The sequence below is a fragment of the Giraffa tippelskirchi genome, chromosome 1, assembly GCF_054371585.1.
Source record: "Giraffa tippelskirchi isolate mGirTip1 chromosome 1, T2T-mGirTip1v1.2.pri, whole genome shotgun sequence".
Taxonomy (NCBI): Eukaryota; Metazoa; Chordata; class Mammalia; order Artiodactyla; family Giraffidae; genus Giraffa; species Giraffa tippelskirchi.
Window position 1 is genome coordinate 41,203,538 of NC_137275.1, and position 16,399 is coordinate 41,219,936.

A 16,399-nucleotide genomic window follows, 5' to 3' on the forward strand; every position below is an offset into this window, starting at 1 on the left:
GTTTTTCCAGTAGTCATGTATGGATGTGAGAGTTGGAAGCCATAAAGAAGGCTGAACGCTGAAGAACTGATGCGTTTGGACTGTGGTGTTGGAGAAGACTCTTGAGAGTCCCTTGGACTGCAAAGAGATCAAATCAGTCCATCCTAAAAGAAATCAATCCTGAATATTCATTGGAAGAACTATTGCTGAAGCTGAAGCTCCAATACTTTGGCCACCTGATGCGAAGGGCCAACTCATTGGAAAAGACTCTGATGCTGGGAAAGATTGAAAGCAGGAGGAGAAGGGGATGACAGAAGACGAGATGGATGGTATCGCCAACTCAACGGACATGAGTTTGAGCAAGCTCCAGGAGATGGTGAAGGACAGGGAAACCTGGCGTTTTGCAGTCCATGGGGTCACAAAGAGTTGGACATGACTGAGCGACTGAATAATAACAACAAGGCAGAGGGAAAGGCAAGTGCAAAGTGCTTGGGTGGAGCAGGAAGACCAGTGGGGTTGGGGAAGAGTGAGTCAGGGGAGAGCAGTAAGAAAACAGTAAGAGGCCTTGGAGGCCATTGCAAGAAATTCAGTTTCTCTTCCTAAGACACTGGAGATGGGAAGATATTGGAGGGTTTTTGACATGATCCCCAGAAGACATGGAGGTATGGGCCACTTATTGCCCACGTCTGGCTTCACTCTCATAGCCAAACTCACACGAGCTGTCAACATCCTCTGTCTCCACTTTCTTACCTCATTCCTTCAACCCAGACCATTTGTGCTCTGGATGCCATCAATTCTGTGCAAAAGGTCTTATCAAGGTCATCAGGGACTATATATCGCCAAAGTTTGTGACAACGCTCAGTCCTCCTATTTCCCAACCTCACAGCAGCAACTGACATGGTTGTAGCACTGCTCCACGATTCAGCAACCCCTGACTCTAGCCTGGTTTTCTTCCTCCTTCACAGGCTTCTTCTCCGTATCTGTCAAAGCTCTGCATAGAGTAGCACCCCAGGACTCTGACCTCTGACCTCTGCTGTACTCTTCCCCTGGGCTTTGGGTCTACGGTTTTTAATACTGTCAATATGCTGATGACTTCTGAGTTTATATCTCTAGCTCCAAATTTGAAATTCCAAATGCCATGTCCACATGTCCACTTGGAGTTCTAATAGGCATCTTCTCCACGTCTTCTTCCTCACAGAAATGGCATCACCACACAGCCACCTGTTCAAGACAAAAATCCCAGGAAGCATCCTTTGTTCTTATCTTCATTTCAGCTGGTTCTGCCTCCAAAAGAAAATCCTGAATCTGACCACTTCTCAGCAGGCCACTAGCTTCAGTTGCCATCATCCCTTGCCTGGATTACTGCACAAGCTGCCTGATTTCTCTCCCTGCCTCCACTCCTACCTATCCCCTTCAATCTTCATCCATTATCTTAAAAGATAAGTCATGTCAGGGCCATGACCTTGCCTAAAATCCTCCACTGCAATCAGAACAAATCCAAATCCCTTATCAGGGGCCTACATCACCACAGTGTGTTCAAGGCCTTGTGGTTCCAACTCCCTCTTTGGCCCCCTCCCTCACCTAGGGCCCAGGTGAGCAACACTGCGTTGGCTCCAGTCTCCAGGTCTCTGCACCTGCTTTTCCTTGAGCCTGGAATATTTGTCCTCACGGTCTTCACCAGACTTCTTTCTCATCCTTCAGGTTTCAGTTTAAATGCCACCTCGGTAAGGCCTTTCCTGATCTCCCAAAGTCTTCCCCTACCCCCACCACTCTCTAGCACTTTCAGAAATTACTGTATTCACCTGTTGTGGAGTTCCCTGTGTAACCCCATCCCCAACACACCTACACCAGGAAGGTTCTAGAGAGCGGGCACCTCCTTTGTTTGCACCCCACACACTGCCTGGTAGAGAGCAGATGCTGAAGAAACTGAGGTTGACTGACAGCCCACGAGATTATCCGGGGCTCTTACGAGGTTCTTGCCTGCTGCAGGGAGAGATGGCCTCTTCAATCGCTTGCTCTCATTCCAGGCAGAGCGAGGAGTTGGGGACTAGCAACCACCCTTCTTCTGTCTTCCCCTCCCCCCTTCCTCTCCCCTCCCCCTCCCCCTTCCTCTCCCCTCCCCCTCCCCCTTCCTCTCCCCTCCCCCTCCCCCTTCCTCTCCCCTCCCCTTCCCCTTCCTCTCCCCTCCCCCTTCCTCTCCCCTCCCCCTTCCTCTCCCCTCCCCCCTTCCTCGCTCCTCCCCCCTTCCTCTCCCCTCCTCCCCCCTCTCTCCTCCCCTCCCCCTTCCTCTCCCCTCCCCCCTCCTCTCCCCTCCCCCCTCTCCCCTCCCCCTTCCTCTCCCCTCCCCCTTCCTCTCCCCTCCCACGCGCCCTTTCTTGCCCCTCCCCCGCCCCTTTCTGCTCCATTCTTCCTCCCCCTCCCCGCCGCCCCTCCTTTAACCCGTCCTGGCGCGTGTCCAGGGAGCCGTCCTGGTCGCGCAGACGCTGGAGCGCAGGGATCCGACGGCCTGCCGAGGAGGCATGATGGCGCTCAAGGCGCTGCATTTGGTTTTGTTCCTGGTCTGGTGGGACTCGGCCGGTAACGCTCACCAGTCTCTCTGGTCCCCGGAGGACCAGCCAAGGAGTTACCGAGAGGGGGGTCTTGCCCGCTACTATCCCTCCCCGAAGCCTGGGGGGGCCTTTGTTTCCCTCCGAGCACCCGTTACTGGCGGTTCCGGCCTGCCTCGCAGTTGCCTAGGGACACGAACTTGGGGATGTCCTGGTTTGGGGGTGGCATTGTGGAGCCAGCAACCTTCTTTAGTTCCTGCTTGGGCTTCTTCCCAGGCTGCTCTTTCTCCCATAAAGTGGATTTTCTGGAACCCAAGGTTAGGAGTCAGGTTTTTATGTACCCGGGCCTTCCTTGCAGAACCTCAGCAGCGGATGTACAGGAATCAGGAATAGTGAATGAATGCCAAGTGCGCCAGTCCCCGTGGGGTTCGTGAGAAAGCGGCTTCAGCCCAGCCAGACTTGATGTCTATTTAAAGTGGAGTTAAAGTGATAACACCCAGTGTCAAATTTTGCACTTATTATCTCGACCACAGAGGAAAACAACATCGTGAACTATTCAGTTACTTCTCTAACCTTTATTCGGTAGCTCCAAAGTGTCCAAGCAATCCTATTAGGGTGGTCAGATACAGAACCGGTACCAAGTGTTTTCTGTGTGCCTGCTAGGAGAGGTGCCAGAACACAATGGAATCGACTTTTTTAGGAAGGGGTCAAAGAAGCTAGACATGTGAGGGAGAGGGAGACGTGTAGCCTGTCTAAATCACAAGATGAATTAAAAAACACCCCTATGAATAAGCACTAACCTTAATCACGTCCTTTAAAATGTCTGTTTCCTTTTTGCAGCCTCTTCCAACGCTCAGTTTGGTCAACCTTCAGAATACAGTACAGTAAGTAGGAAACCACTTGTATCGTTTCTACTAATACAGTGAAGCCCACAGTGATTTGGGTGGGGGCTGGTTTTCAGGTCTGCCACTTTGGAGGCAGTTGACTGCTTCTTTAGAGACCAGATTCTCAGGCAGGCTTTTTGATACAGATCACAATATAAATTTTGGTTAAAAATTGCTCAGGCCTTGAAGGCCTCAGGGCTTTGTTTCCTTTTAATATCTCCTTTGATGATTTAGAAGGTCCTATGCCCAGTAGTTACGTGTTGTACTAGATATTTTATGTATGTTCTCAAATTAAGTCTGGAAGCAAACAAAGGCCAACCAGATGAGAGCAAGCAAAAACTAGTTATTCACTGCTTAATGCAGCGAGTCAGCCATGTCACTTGTGTTTTAGCTGAGACTCAAAGGCAAAGGAGTGGGAAAGCTTTGTAATGGGGAAAAGGGAAGGCATCAGGTGTGCCCTGATTGAGGCTGTTGGCATGGGGAGGCTGGAGGTGGGAAACTAAAGGCAGGCCTCCTATGTGAATGGTTAGGAGGGCATATTTGTATCAGCCACTGTCTATTTAAACAACTCACATATGACTCTCTGCTTTCTCTCTAACGATTCCCACAGCAGGTCAATTACTCACTGATTAAAGATAGACCACCCTCTTGTTTAACTACTCTCCTGTAAATCATAGAGTTTGTTTCCCATGAGTGGAGCTGTATTCTTACCAAGACTCAAGTATCTGTGTTCACAAGCCTATTATACCAGCCACAGTCTTAGTTTATAAAAAATGTAGAGACAGCATGAACATGAGGGTAAAGAAATGAAAATGTTTATATGGAAACTGTGTCAGATGCTTTTGAAAAACTTGCTAAAAGACAAATTCTAAAAAATTGAATTAGGTGTAGTAAAACAACAGTAAGTAATTGGGGAATTATTTTTTAACTGTATATTACCTTGCTGTGCCAGTGTCTTTATATTCTCACTATATTTTAAAAAGGGGGCAGGTTTACCCCTCAGGAAACAGATTGTCATTTTGATTGTCATGACCAGGAAGTTGTAACTAGCATCTAGTGGGTAGAGAACAGTGATGTTACTAAACACCCTACCATGCACGAGACAGCCTCACACAACAAATAATTAGCTGGTCCGAAATACGAATGCAGTTGAGAAATCCCATTTAAAACAAAAGAAGAAATCATGGATGATTTATTATGGGTATGAGTTTTGCAGTAACAGCACACAGAACTCTAATTAGTTGAAACATTTCGTAGGAAAAGTCTTATGTCTTGTATCAGGATTAGATTCAGCTGCAGATAACAAGGACTCAAAATAACAGCTCACAGAACTGCTCTCTTAGGGTGTGGACTTTGTCATCCTGGTCTGTAAAGGGTAGAGTTGCATGCACCCAGGAGCAGGATGGAGGAATGGACAAAGGAGAATAAAAATTGGGGGAAGCAGAGGACAAACCCCGACTTTCTTTTAAAGGAGGTTCCTAGCAGGTGGTAAAGAATCAGCCTGCAATGCAGGAGACCCAGGTTCAATCCCTGGGTCGGGGATTGAAGGGAGACTCCCCGGCCTGGAGAATCTGGAGAATGGCAACCCACTCCTGTATTCTTACCTGGAGAATTCCATGGACAGAGGAGCCTGGTGAGCTGTAGTCCATGGGGTTGAAAAGAGTCGGAACAACTGAATGACTAACACAAACACAGAAGCAACTGCACGCAGTAATTCCACTTGCATCCCATTGGGCTGGCCTTGATCGTGTGGTCATACCTAGCTGCAAGGAGGTTGTCTTAGTGTAGGTAGCATTACAGCTGGCCATGTGCCTCACTGGCTTTCCATCAAAATGCTGGCAATTTTGTTTTCATTTATATGTTTTAAGAGAAAATGTTTAGGGTATGTTATAATTTCTGTTACTATTTCCCTACTTTAATCGACTTTTTCAATTAAATGACCAATTACCAGTTGTCCCAATCTCATTGGAAAGAGACTATCTAGTCTCCTGTGGAAGCTGTCCTGGAAGCCATCATCTTAGTGAGCCTAGAGCAGGAAGAACACATCAGGCTCCTAAATGGAGATAGAAGGCTGAACGGAGGATGGAAAGGGTCAAAAGTTTCTCTTTAGTTCAGATTTTGGCCAATGACCTATCCTACTTAGGTCTCTATGAATCCACATAATATGAAGGAAAAGGTATATTTCATTTATTCAGAGTACTAAACACTTATTCTGAAGTGAGGAAAGACGATTACTATTACTAAAACAAAACAAATACAGCAGATCATATATTCAACCTGTTATTAGAGTGAGCCTCTGCACACTATGGTGTGACCACTGTGACCAGTTTTAGTCCTGCTTCTGCTGGAGACTAGTGGCTATGAGCAAGACATATTACCTCTCTGGCTTCAATTCCATCGAATCTGAGAGTTGAGTTCCATGATCCAATATCAGTTTGTTAGGGCTTCTGTAATAAAGCCACAAACTGAGTGACTTAAACAACAGAGATGGATTGTCTCACAGTTGTCAAGGCTGGATGTTCAAACTCAAGGTGTCGACAGGGTTGGTTCCTTCTGAAGGCTGTGAGAAAGAATCTGTTCCAATCCTCTCTCCTAGTATCTCGTAACCTCAGGCATTTCTTGGCTTGTAAATGGCATTCTCTTGGTGTCTTCACATGATCTTGCCTCTGTGTGTGACTCTGTGTCCAAACTTTTCCTTTTGTTTATAAAAAAAAAATATTTATTTTTTTGCGGAGGCTGTCTCTAGTTGCATCGAGCAGGGGTTGCTCTTTCTTTTGGTGCTTGGGCTTCTCATTGCGGTGGCTTCTCATTACAGAGCACAGGCTCTGGGCACATGGGCTTCAGAACTGCAGTACTCAGGCTCAGTAGTTGTGGCTCATGGGCTTAGCTGCCCTGCAGCATGTGTAATCTTCCCAGACTAGGGATCAAACCTGTGTCCCCTGCATTAGCAGGTGGATTCTTATCTGCTGCACCACCAGAGTGAAAAGAAAAGTGTTAGCTACCTCAGTCGTGCCTGACTCTTTGTGACCCCATGGACTGTAGTCCATGAGGCTCCTCTGTCCATGGGATTCTCCAGGCAAGAATACTGAAGTGGGTTGCCACTCCCTTCTCCAGGGGATCTTCCCGAACCAGGGGTCGAACCCAGGTCTCCTGTACTGCAGGTGGATTCTTTACCATCTGAGCCACCAGGGAAGAATTCCTGAATGGGAATTTCACCACCAGGGTAGTCCCTCAGTTTTCTCTTTTTATAACCACACCAGTCATATTGGATTAGGGCCTATTCTCCTAAACTTTTCACTTTAAGATAATTTCCTATATGAAGACCCTACTAATCCCACATAAGGGCATATTCTGAAGTGCTAGGAGTTAGGACTTTAACATATCTTTCTGGGTAGACACAGTTAAGCCCATAACAAACCCTGAGGTCTAATTCTGAACCTACTCCTTTCCTTAATGCTGTTGCTTAAATGCTAGTATCTTACAAGTCCAGACAAAAGATTACATTTCCGAGTGTGTCTGGGCATTATGCCACAGAATTAGGTGGAATGTAACAGGACATTCTCATGGAGTTGCTTGTGAAGAACAGATTATGAAGCTGGAGGATAGTAAAGTACGTTGGTGGCATATCTTGGACTTTCATTTAAAAATCAGCCAGCATAAACCTTCCGCTGAGGTCTTTATCTTACATAGCAGGTATTGACCCATTGCTTCAGCACTACATCTGATGCTTAGAAAAACCTGTGTGTGTGTGTGTGTGTGTGTGTGTAAAATAGAAATTTTTCTGTAGGATATTTCTAGAAAATATAGGGAAACTTGGGACTTTCCCTGAATTCTTCTCTGGTGGCTCAGATGGTGAAGAATCTACCTATAGTGCAGGAGACCTGGGTTCAATCCTTGGGTCTGAAAGATCTGCTGGAGAAGGGAATAGCTACCCACTCCATTATTCTTGCCTGGAGAATCCCATGGACAGAGGAGCGTGGTGGGCTATAGTCCATGGGTTCCCAAAGAGTTGGACACGACTGAGTGACTAATGGTGGAACTTTGCCCTCCTCTTACGATAAAAGCATCTCAAGTTATTCACCAATTTCTGTCTCCCTTTCTCTTTTCTAGCCAAACTGCCGTCAGTATACATTACCAGGATGTCCTCGGGACTTCAACCCCGTGTGTGGAAGCGATAGGTCCACTTATCCCAATGAGTGTACTCTGTGCATGAAAATCAGGTAGCAATTTTTCAATATACACATATTCTTTAGTTCTTCTCTTGCATTCTGATTACTTAGGAAGTTGTGGCTCTTTTCTTGGACATAAGAATCAAATGTGACATAAGTAGCTCTGTTTTAAGACATATTTAAAAACACACAGAATTAGTGAATTTTCTAGGTCAAGGTTAGAAAAAGAGGTGTGTGATTAATCAATTATAGACCAGATAATTAAGTGATGTTACTATCCAGGGATGGGTAGTTTCCCAAAATTAAAAATATATTTACGACTTCCCTATGGACCAGTGGTTAAGAATCCACTTGCCATTGGAGGGGGTAAAAGTTCAGTCCCTGGTCCAGGAAGATCCCACATACTGAGGAGCAACTAAGCTCATGCACCACAGCTACTGAGCCCAAGAGTCACAACTACTGAGCCCATGTGCTGCAACTACTGAAGCTCCTGTGCTTAGAGCCTGTGCCCCACGATAAGAGAAGTCACCCCAGTGAGAAGCCCAAGCACCACAACTATAGAGCAGTCCCTGCTCTCTACAACTAGAGAGAGCCTGTGTGTAGCAAAGACCCAGAGCAGCCAAAAAAAAAAATTAGTAAAGAATATGTTTAGTAGTTAAACTCTGTGGAATAGTAAATGTTCTGTTTAATTCAGGAGCCACGTACAGGTGATCTACACACCCTGCACTACTGGTCAGAAAACTGGTCTTAGTAACTCTGCCTGTTAGAATGCTCACTAATAAGTGTATTATACTGATGTCCTCTGTGTAACACACCTGACCAGCTTAGGTGACCATGACTCCACCTCCAGATACACTGCTTTGTATTTCAGGGGTTCAGTCTCTGAACTTAGTCTTCAGTAAATTACCAGGTCTTCTCAGAGTGATTCTAGGGGAATAGTTCCAGGTACCCTGAGGTTTGGGAAAAAAATGGCAGAGTTTGGTTTTCACCTTCATTGTTTGCTAGATTTAGCTTTTTAAAAAAAATTATTTATAATTTTAGGCTGTGCTGGGTCTTCGTTGCTACTTGCGCTTTAGCTAATTGCAGTGTGCAGGCTTCTCATTGTAGAGGCTTCTCTTGTTGCAGAGCCTGGGCTCCAGGGTGCAAGGGCTTCAGTAGTTGTGGTTCCTGGACTTAGAGCACAGGCTCAGTAGCTGTGGTGCACAGACTCAGTTGCTCCACAGCACATGGGATCTTTCTGGATCAGTGATAGAACCCATGTCTCCTGCATTGGCAGGCAGATTCTTTACCACTGAGCCACCAGGGAAGGCCCTAGATTTAGCTTTAAAAATGATTGTCAACCAGGGAAGAATATAATGTATAATGACATGGGTCTTTTTAATACAAATTGTGGGACAGTTTGAATAAATGTGTTTTTATGATTGGTCAATTTTCAGGGAAGATGGTCGTGATATTAAAATAATCCGAAGTGGACCCTGCTGATGGAGCAGTTCACAGAAGAGAAATTGGAGAAACACCCCCGCATACTAGATGAATTTTATCTTCCCCATTTCTCTTTTCCTGTGTTTCTTTGCATGAGATTTGTTAACCCACATTTTCTGAGATGAGATGTGGAAGAGAGCCATGGACAGTGATTGATAATTAAAGCAAACAAACAAAACTTGTTTCTTGGCATTTGCCCCTTGAGTTAAGCTTATCGCCCAGATTACTTATATGTTGCTTTATTTAGTTGGAATAAAATCAGCATTGTGTTCAGGTACCACTGTTCCCTGTTGGATCTCCATTCTCACTCAGCCTCACAGGGCTCTTTTCCTGTCAGACAGAGGTGAATTTCACTAAGGGAGAAGTAGAGTCATTTTTGAGAGGCCAAGGTTTATTCTCCTTCCCCATCTCCCTGAATCTTTGATATACAGTGTATGGTAATTGGTACAGTGTTGTGCACAGAGAAAATAATGTGAGATGCTGAAACTGACTCTAGCCTGAGCAGGTAGAGGCAAAAAAAGATGCAATAAAAATACAAGATTTTAGAATTCCTTCCAATGCAGTTTTTCTCCCAAGTTAATGCAGGAACTTGCCCTTTTCCTTCTTCTAGAGCTGATGTTCTGAACCCTAGATGATACTTGGGCTATGTCTGGAGGCATTTTTGGGATCACAATTTGTAGGGTGGGTGCTCCTGACTTCTAGCAGGTAGAAGCCAGGGATGCTACCAGACATTCCACAGTGAGCAGGACACCTCCCAACAACCAAGAAATTTTCAGTCCAAAATGTCAGTAGTGCTGAGGTTGAGTTGTCCTGTCTTAGAGTCGGATGCAACATAAAGAATAGATGTTGCAATAATAAAAGTGACCAAAGGTTAATTTAGAAAGATATTGTTGTCCAGGCAGAGGATTTTGAGTCAAGTCCTAGGTTTAAGTACATTCTAGGGTCAGGAAACTGTGAGACAAGAGGCAAGAGGTGGTGAGAGTGTGTAGAAAAGAACCTGGCTTTGGCAAGTGGACTAAGTGTGAATTTGAATTCTGATTCCAACACTTACTTGGGCTTCTGTGTTCTTATCTGGAAAAGAGGGATCATGCTCAAGTCATTGAACCGCTGTGAGGAAACTGCTTAGCATAGCACTTGGTCCATGGACACTATTGAAATAGTAGCTACTGTTAGTTCAAGTACCCCTCTTAGGAGGTAGAAACCGAGGACCACAGAGGCAAACCAATTTGCCCAAGGTTATAGAATACATGAAGCAGTGTGAACTAGAAGCCTGGTCTCCAAATTCCCAGACCTCTGTTTTTATGTGGAATAGAGACAATAAAGTGGGAAGTTGTATAACATAAATGTGCCACAAACTACATTATGTCTGTAGTTATTTTTGGCTTAAAAGTTTTATAAAAGTAGTATATGATTTTCAGAAAATTAAAAATACACCAAAATATATTTTAAAAAATGAAAGTCTTGCCCATACTAGCCTCGAGCTGCTGCTGCTGCTAAGTCGCTTCAGTCGTGTCCGACTCTTCGTGACCCCATAGACTGCAGCCTACTAGGCTCCTCAGTTCATGGGATTTTCCAGGCAAGAGTACTGGAGTGGGTTGCCATTGCCTTCTCCACTAGCCTCTAGAGGTGACCAATATTAACCTTTTGGAACACAGCCTTCCTAAATATGTGGGGGAACTTAAATGTCAAGAAGCCAAAGGGTCTTGGGGTGACACATCACTGTTGACAGCAGACCCGCAGACAGGACATGGCAGCAACCTTCACTGCACCAGGGAAAAGGAGGCTACCATTTATAGGGGGAATTGATGTCAGGCTACCAGGGCAATGAGCAGCTGGGGCCACACAGGTAGTTACAGATTGAACCCTGTAATTAAGAGGATTGGATAGTCCTGTGAGTGAAGCAGAGACTGGTTGAGCAGAAGATGTACAGAGAGCAAGAGAACAGCCATCTTGAGTGGCCTACTCAAACGTGCATCTTGAGAAATGTGGACCTCGTCTTTTACTCTGCCCTCGCGTGCCCTAAAGTAGAGCATCCTATGTTAACTATGTTTATGAAAGACTGGTCAGGTAGATCTCCCTGGACTCTTCAGATCATCTCCATAGACTGGTCTAAAGTGCAAATCCCACTAAAATACATGGGATAGATAGTTTCTACCATCTAGGTCTGGATTTGAATTTAATATGTTTCAAAGAATAAAAGTGGATTTAGAAATAAGAGTACCAAAAACAGGGCACAGATTATCTACATGTTAACATGTAGAAATGTGCCATAACAATGATAAGAAATTTTGAGGTGTTATAATTAATAGCTTGATATTCAATAGACTTTTTGTTAAAGTTTTTTTATACATCATTATTTTGTATGTATGCATAATAATAGCCATTTGCAATCACTAATAAATGGATTGTTTAAATGAACAAATTACATAATTCACAGGCTGACTTTACGGAAGGAAGTTTTTGTTTGTTTTTATCAAGTTTTATTTTTCTATGTTGAAAGTGATAATCAATTCATATACAATTTTTAAGTAATATACAAGAAGTAGGTGGACTGTGGGACACTTCTCCTATAGAATTAAAGTGATCTATAGATCAAAAAATTTGAGAATTTTTTTTTTTTTTTGCGGTGGCTTCTGTTGTTACTGAGCACAGGCTCCAGGCATGTGGGCTTCAGTAGCTGTGGCACGTGGGCTCAGTTGCCCTGTGGCGCATGGAATTTTCCTGGACCAAGAATCAAACCCGTGTCCCCTACATTGCCAGGAAGATTCTTAACCTGTGGACCAGCAGGGAAGTCCGAAAAGATCGAGAACTCCTGAGAAAATAAAGGATCAGATAAAGCAGCTAAAGATACAGTCAGCTTCTTCCCAACTCATCCTAGAGCTTGTCCAGACCATCTCTGCCCCTATTTATGTTGGGCGGTATACACATCTAGATGGCACAGACAACAAACAAGGTATAGAAGGAAAGGTGGTTGGAGGCACAGATGACTCATTCTCAGCTCTTCCCACAATGCCTTTGTTTCTTCATTCTTCATAGTTGGGGAGAAGCAGCATCTCTCTACGACATATAGAAATGTGACCAATCCCGTCTGAAAACACATCTGAAATCACACCTGATGCATTTGCCAATGACTGGATCATTTAGACTGCCAAATTACCATAGCTCCCACAGTCCATCTTTAGAGCAAGGAGTTTTATTTTTCTGTCTTGAAAATGAGATAATATTCAATTTAATGGGTCTAATAGTTGCATTCACTACAGGATTCTTAGGGCTTCCCTGGTGGCTCAGATGGTAAAGAATCTGCCCGCAGTGTGGATACTTGGGTTTGATCCCTGGGTTGGGAAGATCCCCTGGAGAAGTGAATGGCTACCCACTCCAGTATTCTTGCCTGGGAAATCCCATGAACAGAGGAGCCTGGCAGGCTCCAGTCCATGGGGTCACATAGGGTCGGACTGAGTAACTTTCACTTTTTGCTTTCACAGTATTCTTAATCCATAGAATTGAAATTACAGGCAAAATGTATGAGGTTTTATGATCTAAAGTGCTACCCTTTACATTTTAAATTTTTTAAAAATATATTTACTCATTTGGCTGCACTGGATCTTAGTTGCAGCATGTGGGATCTAGTTCCCTGACCAGGGATCGAACTTGGGCCCCCTGCATTGAGAGCATGGAATCTTAGCCACTGGACAACCAGGAAAGTACCTAAGTTTAATTTTTAAATTTTGTAAGAATAAAAGGGAAATTGTGTGTCTTAGTACTCTAGCATATTCAAAAGTCTCTTTTCTTACTGTGGAGAAGAGATCATGTTTACATAACATTTATGATAAAATTAGATTTGATGGTTCTGTGGCATTTTTTTCTGCCCCCAAGAAAAATTAGTTTTCCTTAAATGGAAAAGGATTTAAAAAAACAGGGAAGAGATACATCAAAAGGTTAACAAAATTAAACAATTGTACACATTTTTCTTCAAGGAGTATACACTACTTTGATAATTATGATAAAATATGCCTTTTGAAAATTGATTTTTTAAAAGAAAGATTATAGTTTAAGAAACCATGAGACGAAAGGAAACCTTAATTGAACCAACAAATTAAGAGCCAGAAATAGCCCACCAATAATCTTTTACAGACTTTTGCCAAATGTTCTCCCTGTCATGGAACAATTCCTGGCCAGCGCTGAGACACCAGGGGGCAGTGGCTCCCTGGGAACCGCCACTTCAGGCAAATCCTGCCGCTCAGCCTGAAGCCAGCTGAGTGATTTGTCTCTAGAGCATTGCCGCTGGCCTGGGAGTCATATTTGACTTGCAAACTGCTTTGAAAGACTCATACTTTTAATTTTTTTAAATTTATTTTTAATTGGAGGATAATTGCTTTACAATAATGCTTTGATTCTTTGAAGACACTATTTTTGTGACTAACAATGAATGGTCCAGTTGGAGCTAATGTGGAGTCAAAGACCTAGATGAAATGATGACAAATAAGAAAACAATTTTACCCTCTGAATAGGAGTTAGGCAAATGCTCTCAGACTGTGGCTGGAAAAGCTGGAATTTGAAAAACTTCCAGAGGAGGAGGCTGCAAGCTTATCTGACTTGAACAAAAAGCTCTGACCCGACAGGCCTCAGAGAAGACTGCTTTTCTGTGGTGGGCAGGTTTATGAAGAAGCCACCAACCTTTCTCCCCTAGGTTTTCTGCCTCCCTGTCCCCATCTGGTTCAATGTCTTTTATCTTGACTAAAACTTCTGCCCTAATGAGTATATTCATTAAGTCAGAAAAATCCATAATATCCAATGTTAGCTTGGCTATTTAGTTTCCAAAGTCTTTCATACTTTCTAAAACATGTTCAAGTATACTTTTTATACCATTTGAAATGATTTGACTTTTCACTCCCCACTTCAGTGAACTTGATCACTGGAGATAGACGCCACCATACTGAGCAAAGTCATTACCAAGAAAACAAAGAAGTCTGGGGACCAAATGCGAAGCTCATCGCATCGCATTTACCCTACAGACCAAGCTGCAGGGTAAAAGGGTGTGATGTGGGCAGAATGCAAGTGTCAGAATCTGGTTTATGAAGCTCAGGAATGAATTCCTTTCTGAAGAGGAAGGGAAGGGCAGGGCAACTCTGTAGAAGCGTTTGCCACTCAAAGACTTTCAGGGGCACCCATGCATATGAAATTGGCAATGAATATTCGTGAGACAGATGACTCTAACTTACAATGTGGTGTGTTAGTGTTTGGAGGAGTGAAGAAATCCTTTGTTTGCCATAAGGTTGATTCATTAGGAAAACTTGTCTCCTAAACGATGTATTTTAATAAACTGCAACAAGTCTAAGCCATGCAGAATGTCACAAAAGAAGCATTTGCTACATAATTTTTACAGTTGTGTGGTTTTACATACTTAATCAAAGCACATATATTTAGAGTTTTTTTTGTTCTATTTTTCTATCAGTTTTATAATTTTTGTGACAGGAAATAGCATTGTGATTATAGGAAATCGGGGTCAATTCATGATGTCTTCTCTTTTGACTGTCAACCAGGAATGATCTGATTAAAACTTAGAGAGGTTGTTGTGTTTCTATACTTATGGTTTAGGAGAAAATCTGAAACAGGTTAAATGTCATGGTCAGCTAAAGGGCACAGCAGATCTTTTGACTCTAAATTTGGGATTCTTTTTTTTAATCATTGTGCTCTGAAAATAGCTCGCTCTGTTAAGAAAATGCTATCACCAGACCACTTTTGCTTCCTATTTCTGCAGTTGATTTGGTGGCTACTGTTTTCCATTTTTGAACATAAAAAACAAAGGCTCAGAAAGCACTTGATATTTTCAGTGCTGATGAATGAGGAGCTTCTTATTTAGACTGTTTGGAAAAAGGTTGATCTCTAAATAGGAGCTCTGCTGGTGGCTCAACAGTGAAGAATCCACCTGCTATGCAAGAGACCTGAGTTCTATTCCTGGGTTGGGAAGATCTCTTGGAGAAGGAAATGGCAATCCACTCCAGTATTCTTGCCTGGGAAATCCCATGGACAGAGGAGGCTGGTGTGCTGCAGTCAATGGGGTTGCAAAAGAGTTGTACGACTTACAAATTAATCAACGACAACAGAGTAGGTGGCAGCACTCGACTCGAATAGTTTATTATTTGTTGAGCACCAAGCCTGTGCTTGATCCAGTAGGAAAACGACATACGGTACAGTCTGTGCCTTCCATAAACCACCTTCTCAGGCTCCTAAGCTCATGTCATAGAGACTAAAACAAGCAATAGACCAAAGGGTGTAATGTAAATCTTGGAAGGCTGTTGCTGTTAAATAGAAACCATATTAGCAGCAAAGCAAATCAAAACACCTTGTATATATTTTATACTCTTAACCAAAATATTAGAGTTAATTATAGGTCTATAAAAGGGTAGTTTGCAAGGCTAGGATTAGCGACTTCTCTGCACCTTTTCAAACTCTCTTTTGCAACAGATCTCCCTTTCACTTTCTTCTGCTCTCTTTCTAAGGATTCCCCCAAATACATATCCCACTGGCCTTCAACAAATGCCCAAATATCCACTTATCATTGGTCATAATAAACTGCTCTCTTTCACATTCTTCTTTTAATGTGCAAATATCCCATTGAAAGGTAATATATTACATTCTTAACACAGGGATGGCCAATTCTAGGCAAATCTGGCACATTCCCAGTCTATGGCAGACATGCATGCTTTCTTGGGGAGTCTGGAGTTAATTCCTCAACACATTGCACCTGGCAGCCTACCCAGGCCTATCGAAGTTGGCACATGAGCTGAAACCTGTTTGGCATCCTTGTTCTAGCAGTGTAAATCGAGTGGGTTGATAATACAATATCTGCTTGTTAGGTTCTAGAAGCAGGAAAACTGTGGTTTATATGGGCATGAGAGGAGCTATTAAGGTCAAGCTTATTCTACATCACAACTTCACCCCAGGCTCTTTGCCCAATACTATTTTAGTAGGAGAAATAAGACATCGGGGTGGCTGATCTACAAAATAAAACTTTGGGGAACATTTACTTTACAACAGTAGAATATTGTCAGACCTTCCTAAATGGGTAACCATCCATCTCCAAACAGCTCATTCATCAAGCCTTGCACACAGATATTTTTCTGTTCCTAAGCCAAGTGAAGCCCACACATAGTGGGCCTGAAATTGTTAAGTGGAAAATGTTGAGCAGCTACTGCCAAGGGGAGTTTGATGGTGTCACCCAGAAAAAAACAGTGAGGTCAATGTCTCCTACACACTGGGGGAGATGTTCTAGGTGTTGTGGTGTTGCTTGAACAACTTGAATTTATTCTCTTCCTACCAAAAGTCAGTCCCTGTGACC

The 16,399-nt window shown here is 43.4% G+C and overlaps 1 protein-coding gene and 1 long non-coding RNA gene across 2 annotated transcripts; one reads left to right on the plus strand and one right to left on the minus strand.

Annotated features, from left to right (window-relative positions):
* Positions 1-2,455: 2,455 nt before the first annotated feature.
* SPINK2 (serine peptidase inhibitor Kazal type 2) lies at positions 2,456-9,238 on the plus strand. The gene is made up of 4 exons (XM_081588384.1): positions 2,456-2,556; positions 3,366-3,409; positions 7,520-7,629; positions 9,015-9,238. Exons 1-4 carry the CDS (start codon positions 2,499-2,501, stop codon positions 9,058-9,060), a joined length of 258 nt encoding a protein of 85 aa, XP_081444510.1. The 5' UTR covers positions 2,456-2,498; the 3' UTR covers positions 9,061-9,238.
* On the minus strand, positions 2,473-8,210 carry LOC145544957 (uncharacterized). The gene is made up of 2 exons (XR_014081757.1): positions 8,008-8,210; positions 2,473-6,296 (listed from the first exon to the last, which is right to left on the minus strand). It is a non-coding gene; the product is annotated as an uncharacterized LOC145544957 (long non-coding RNA).
* Positions 9,239-16,399: the final 7,161 nt, after the last annotated feature.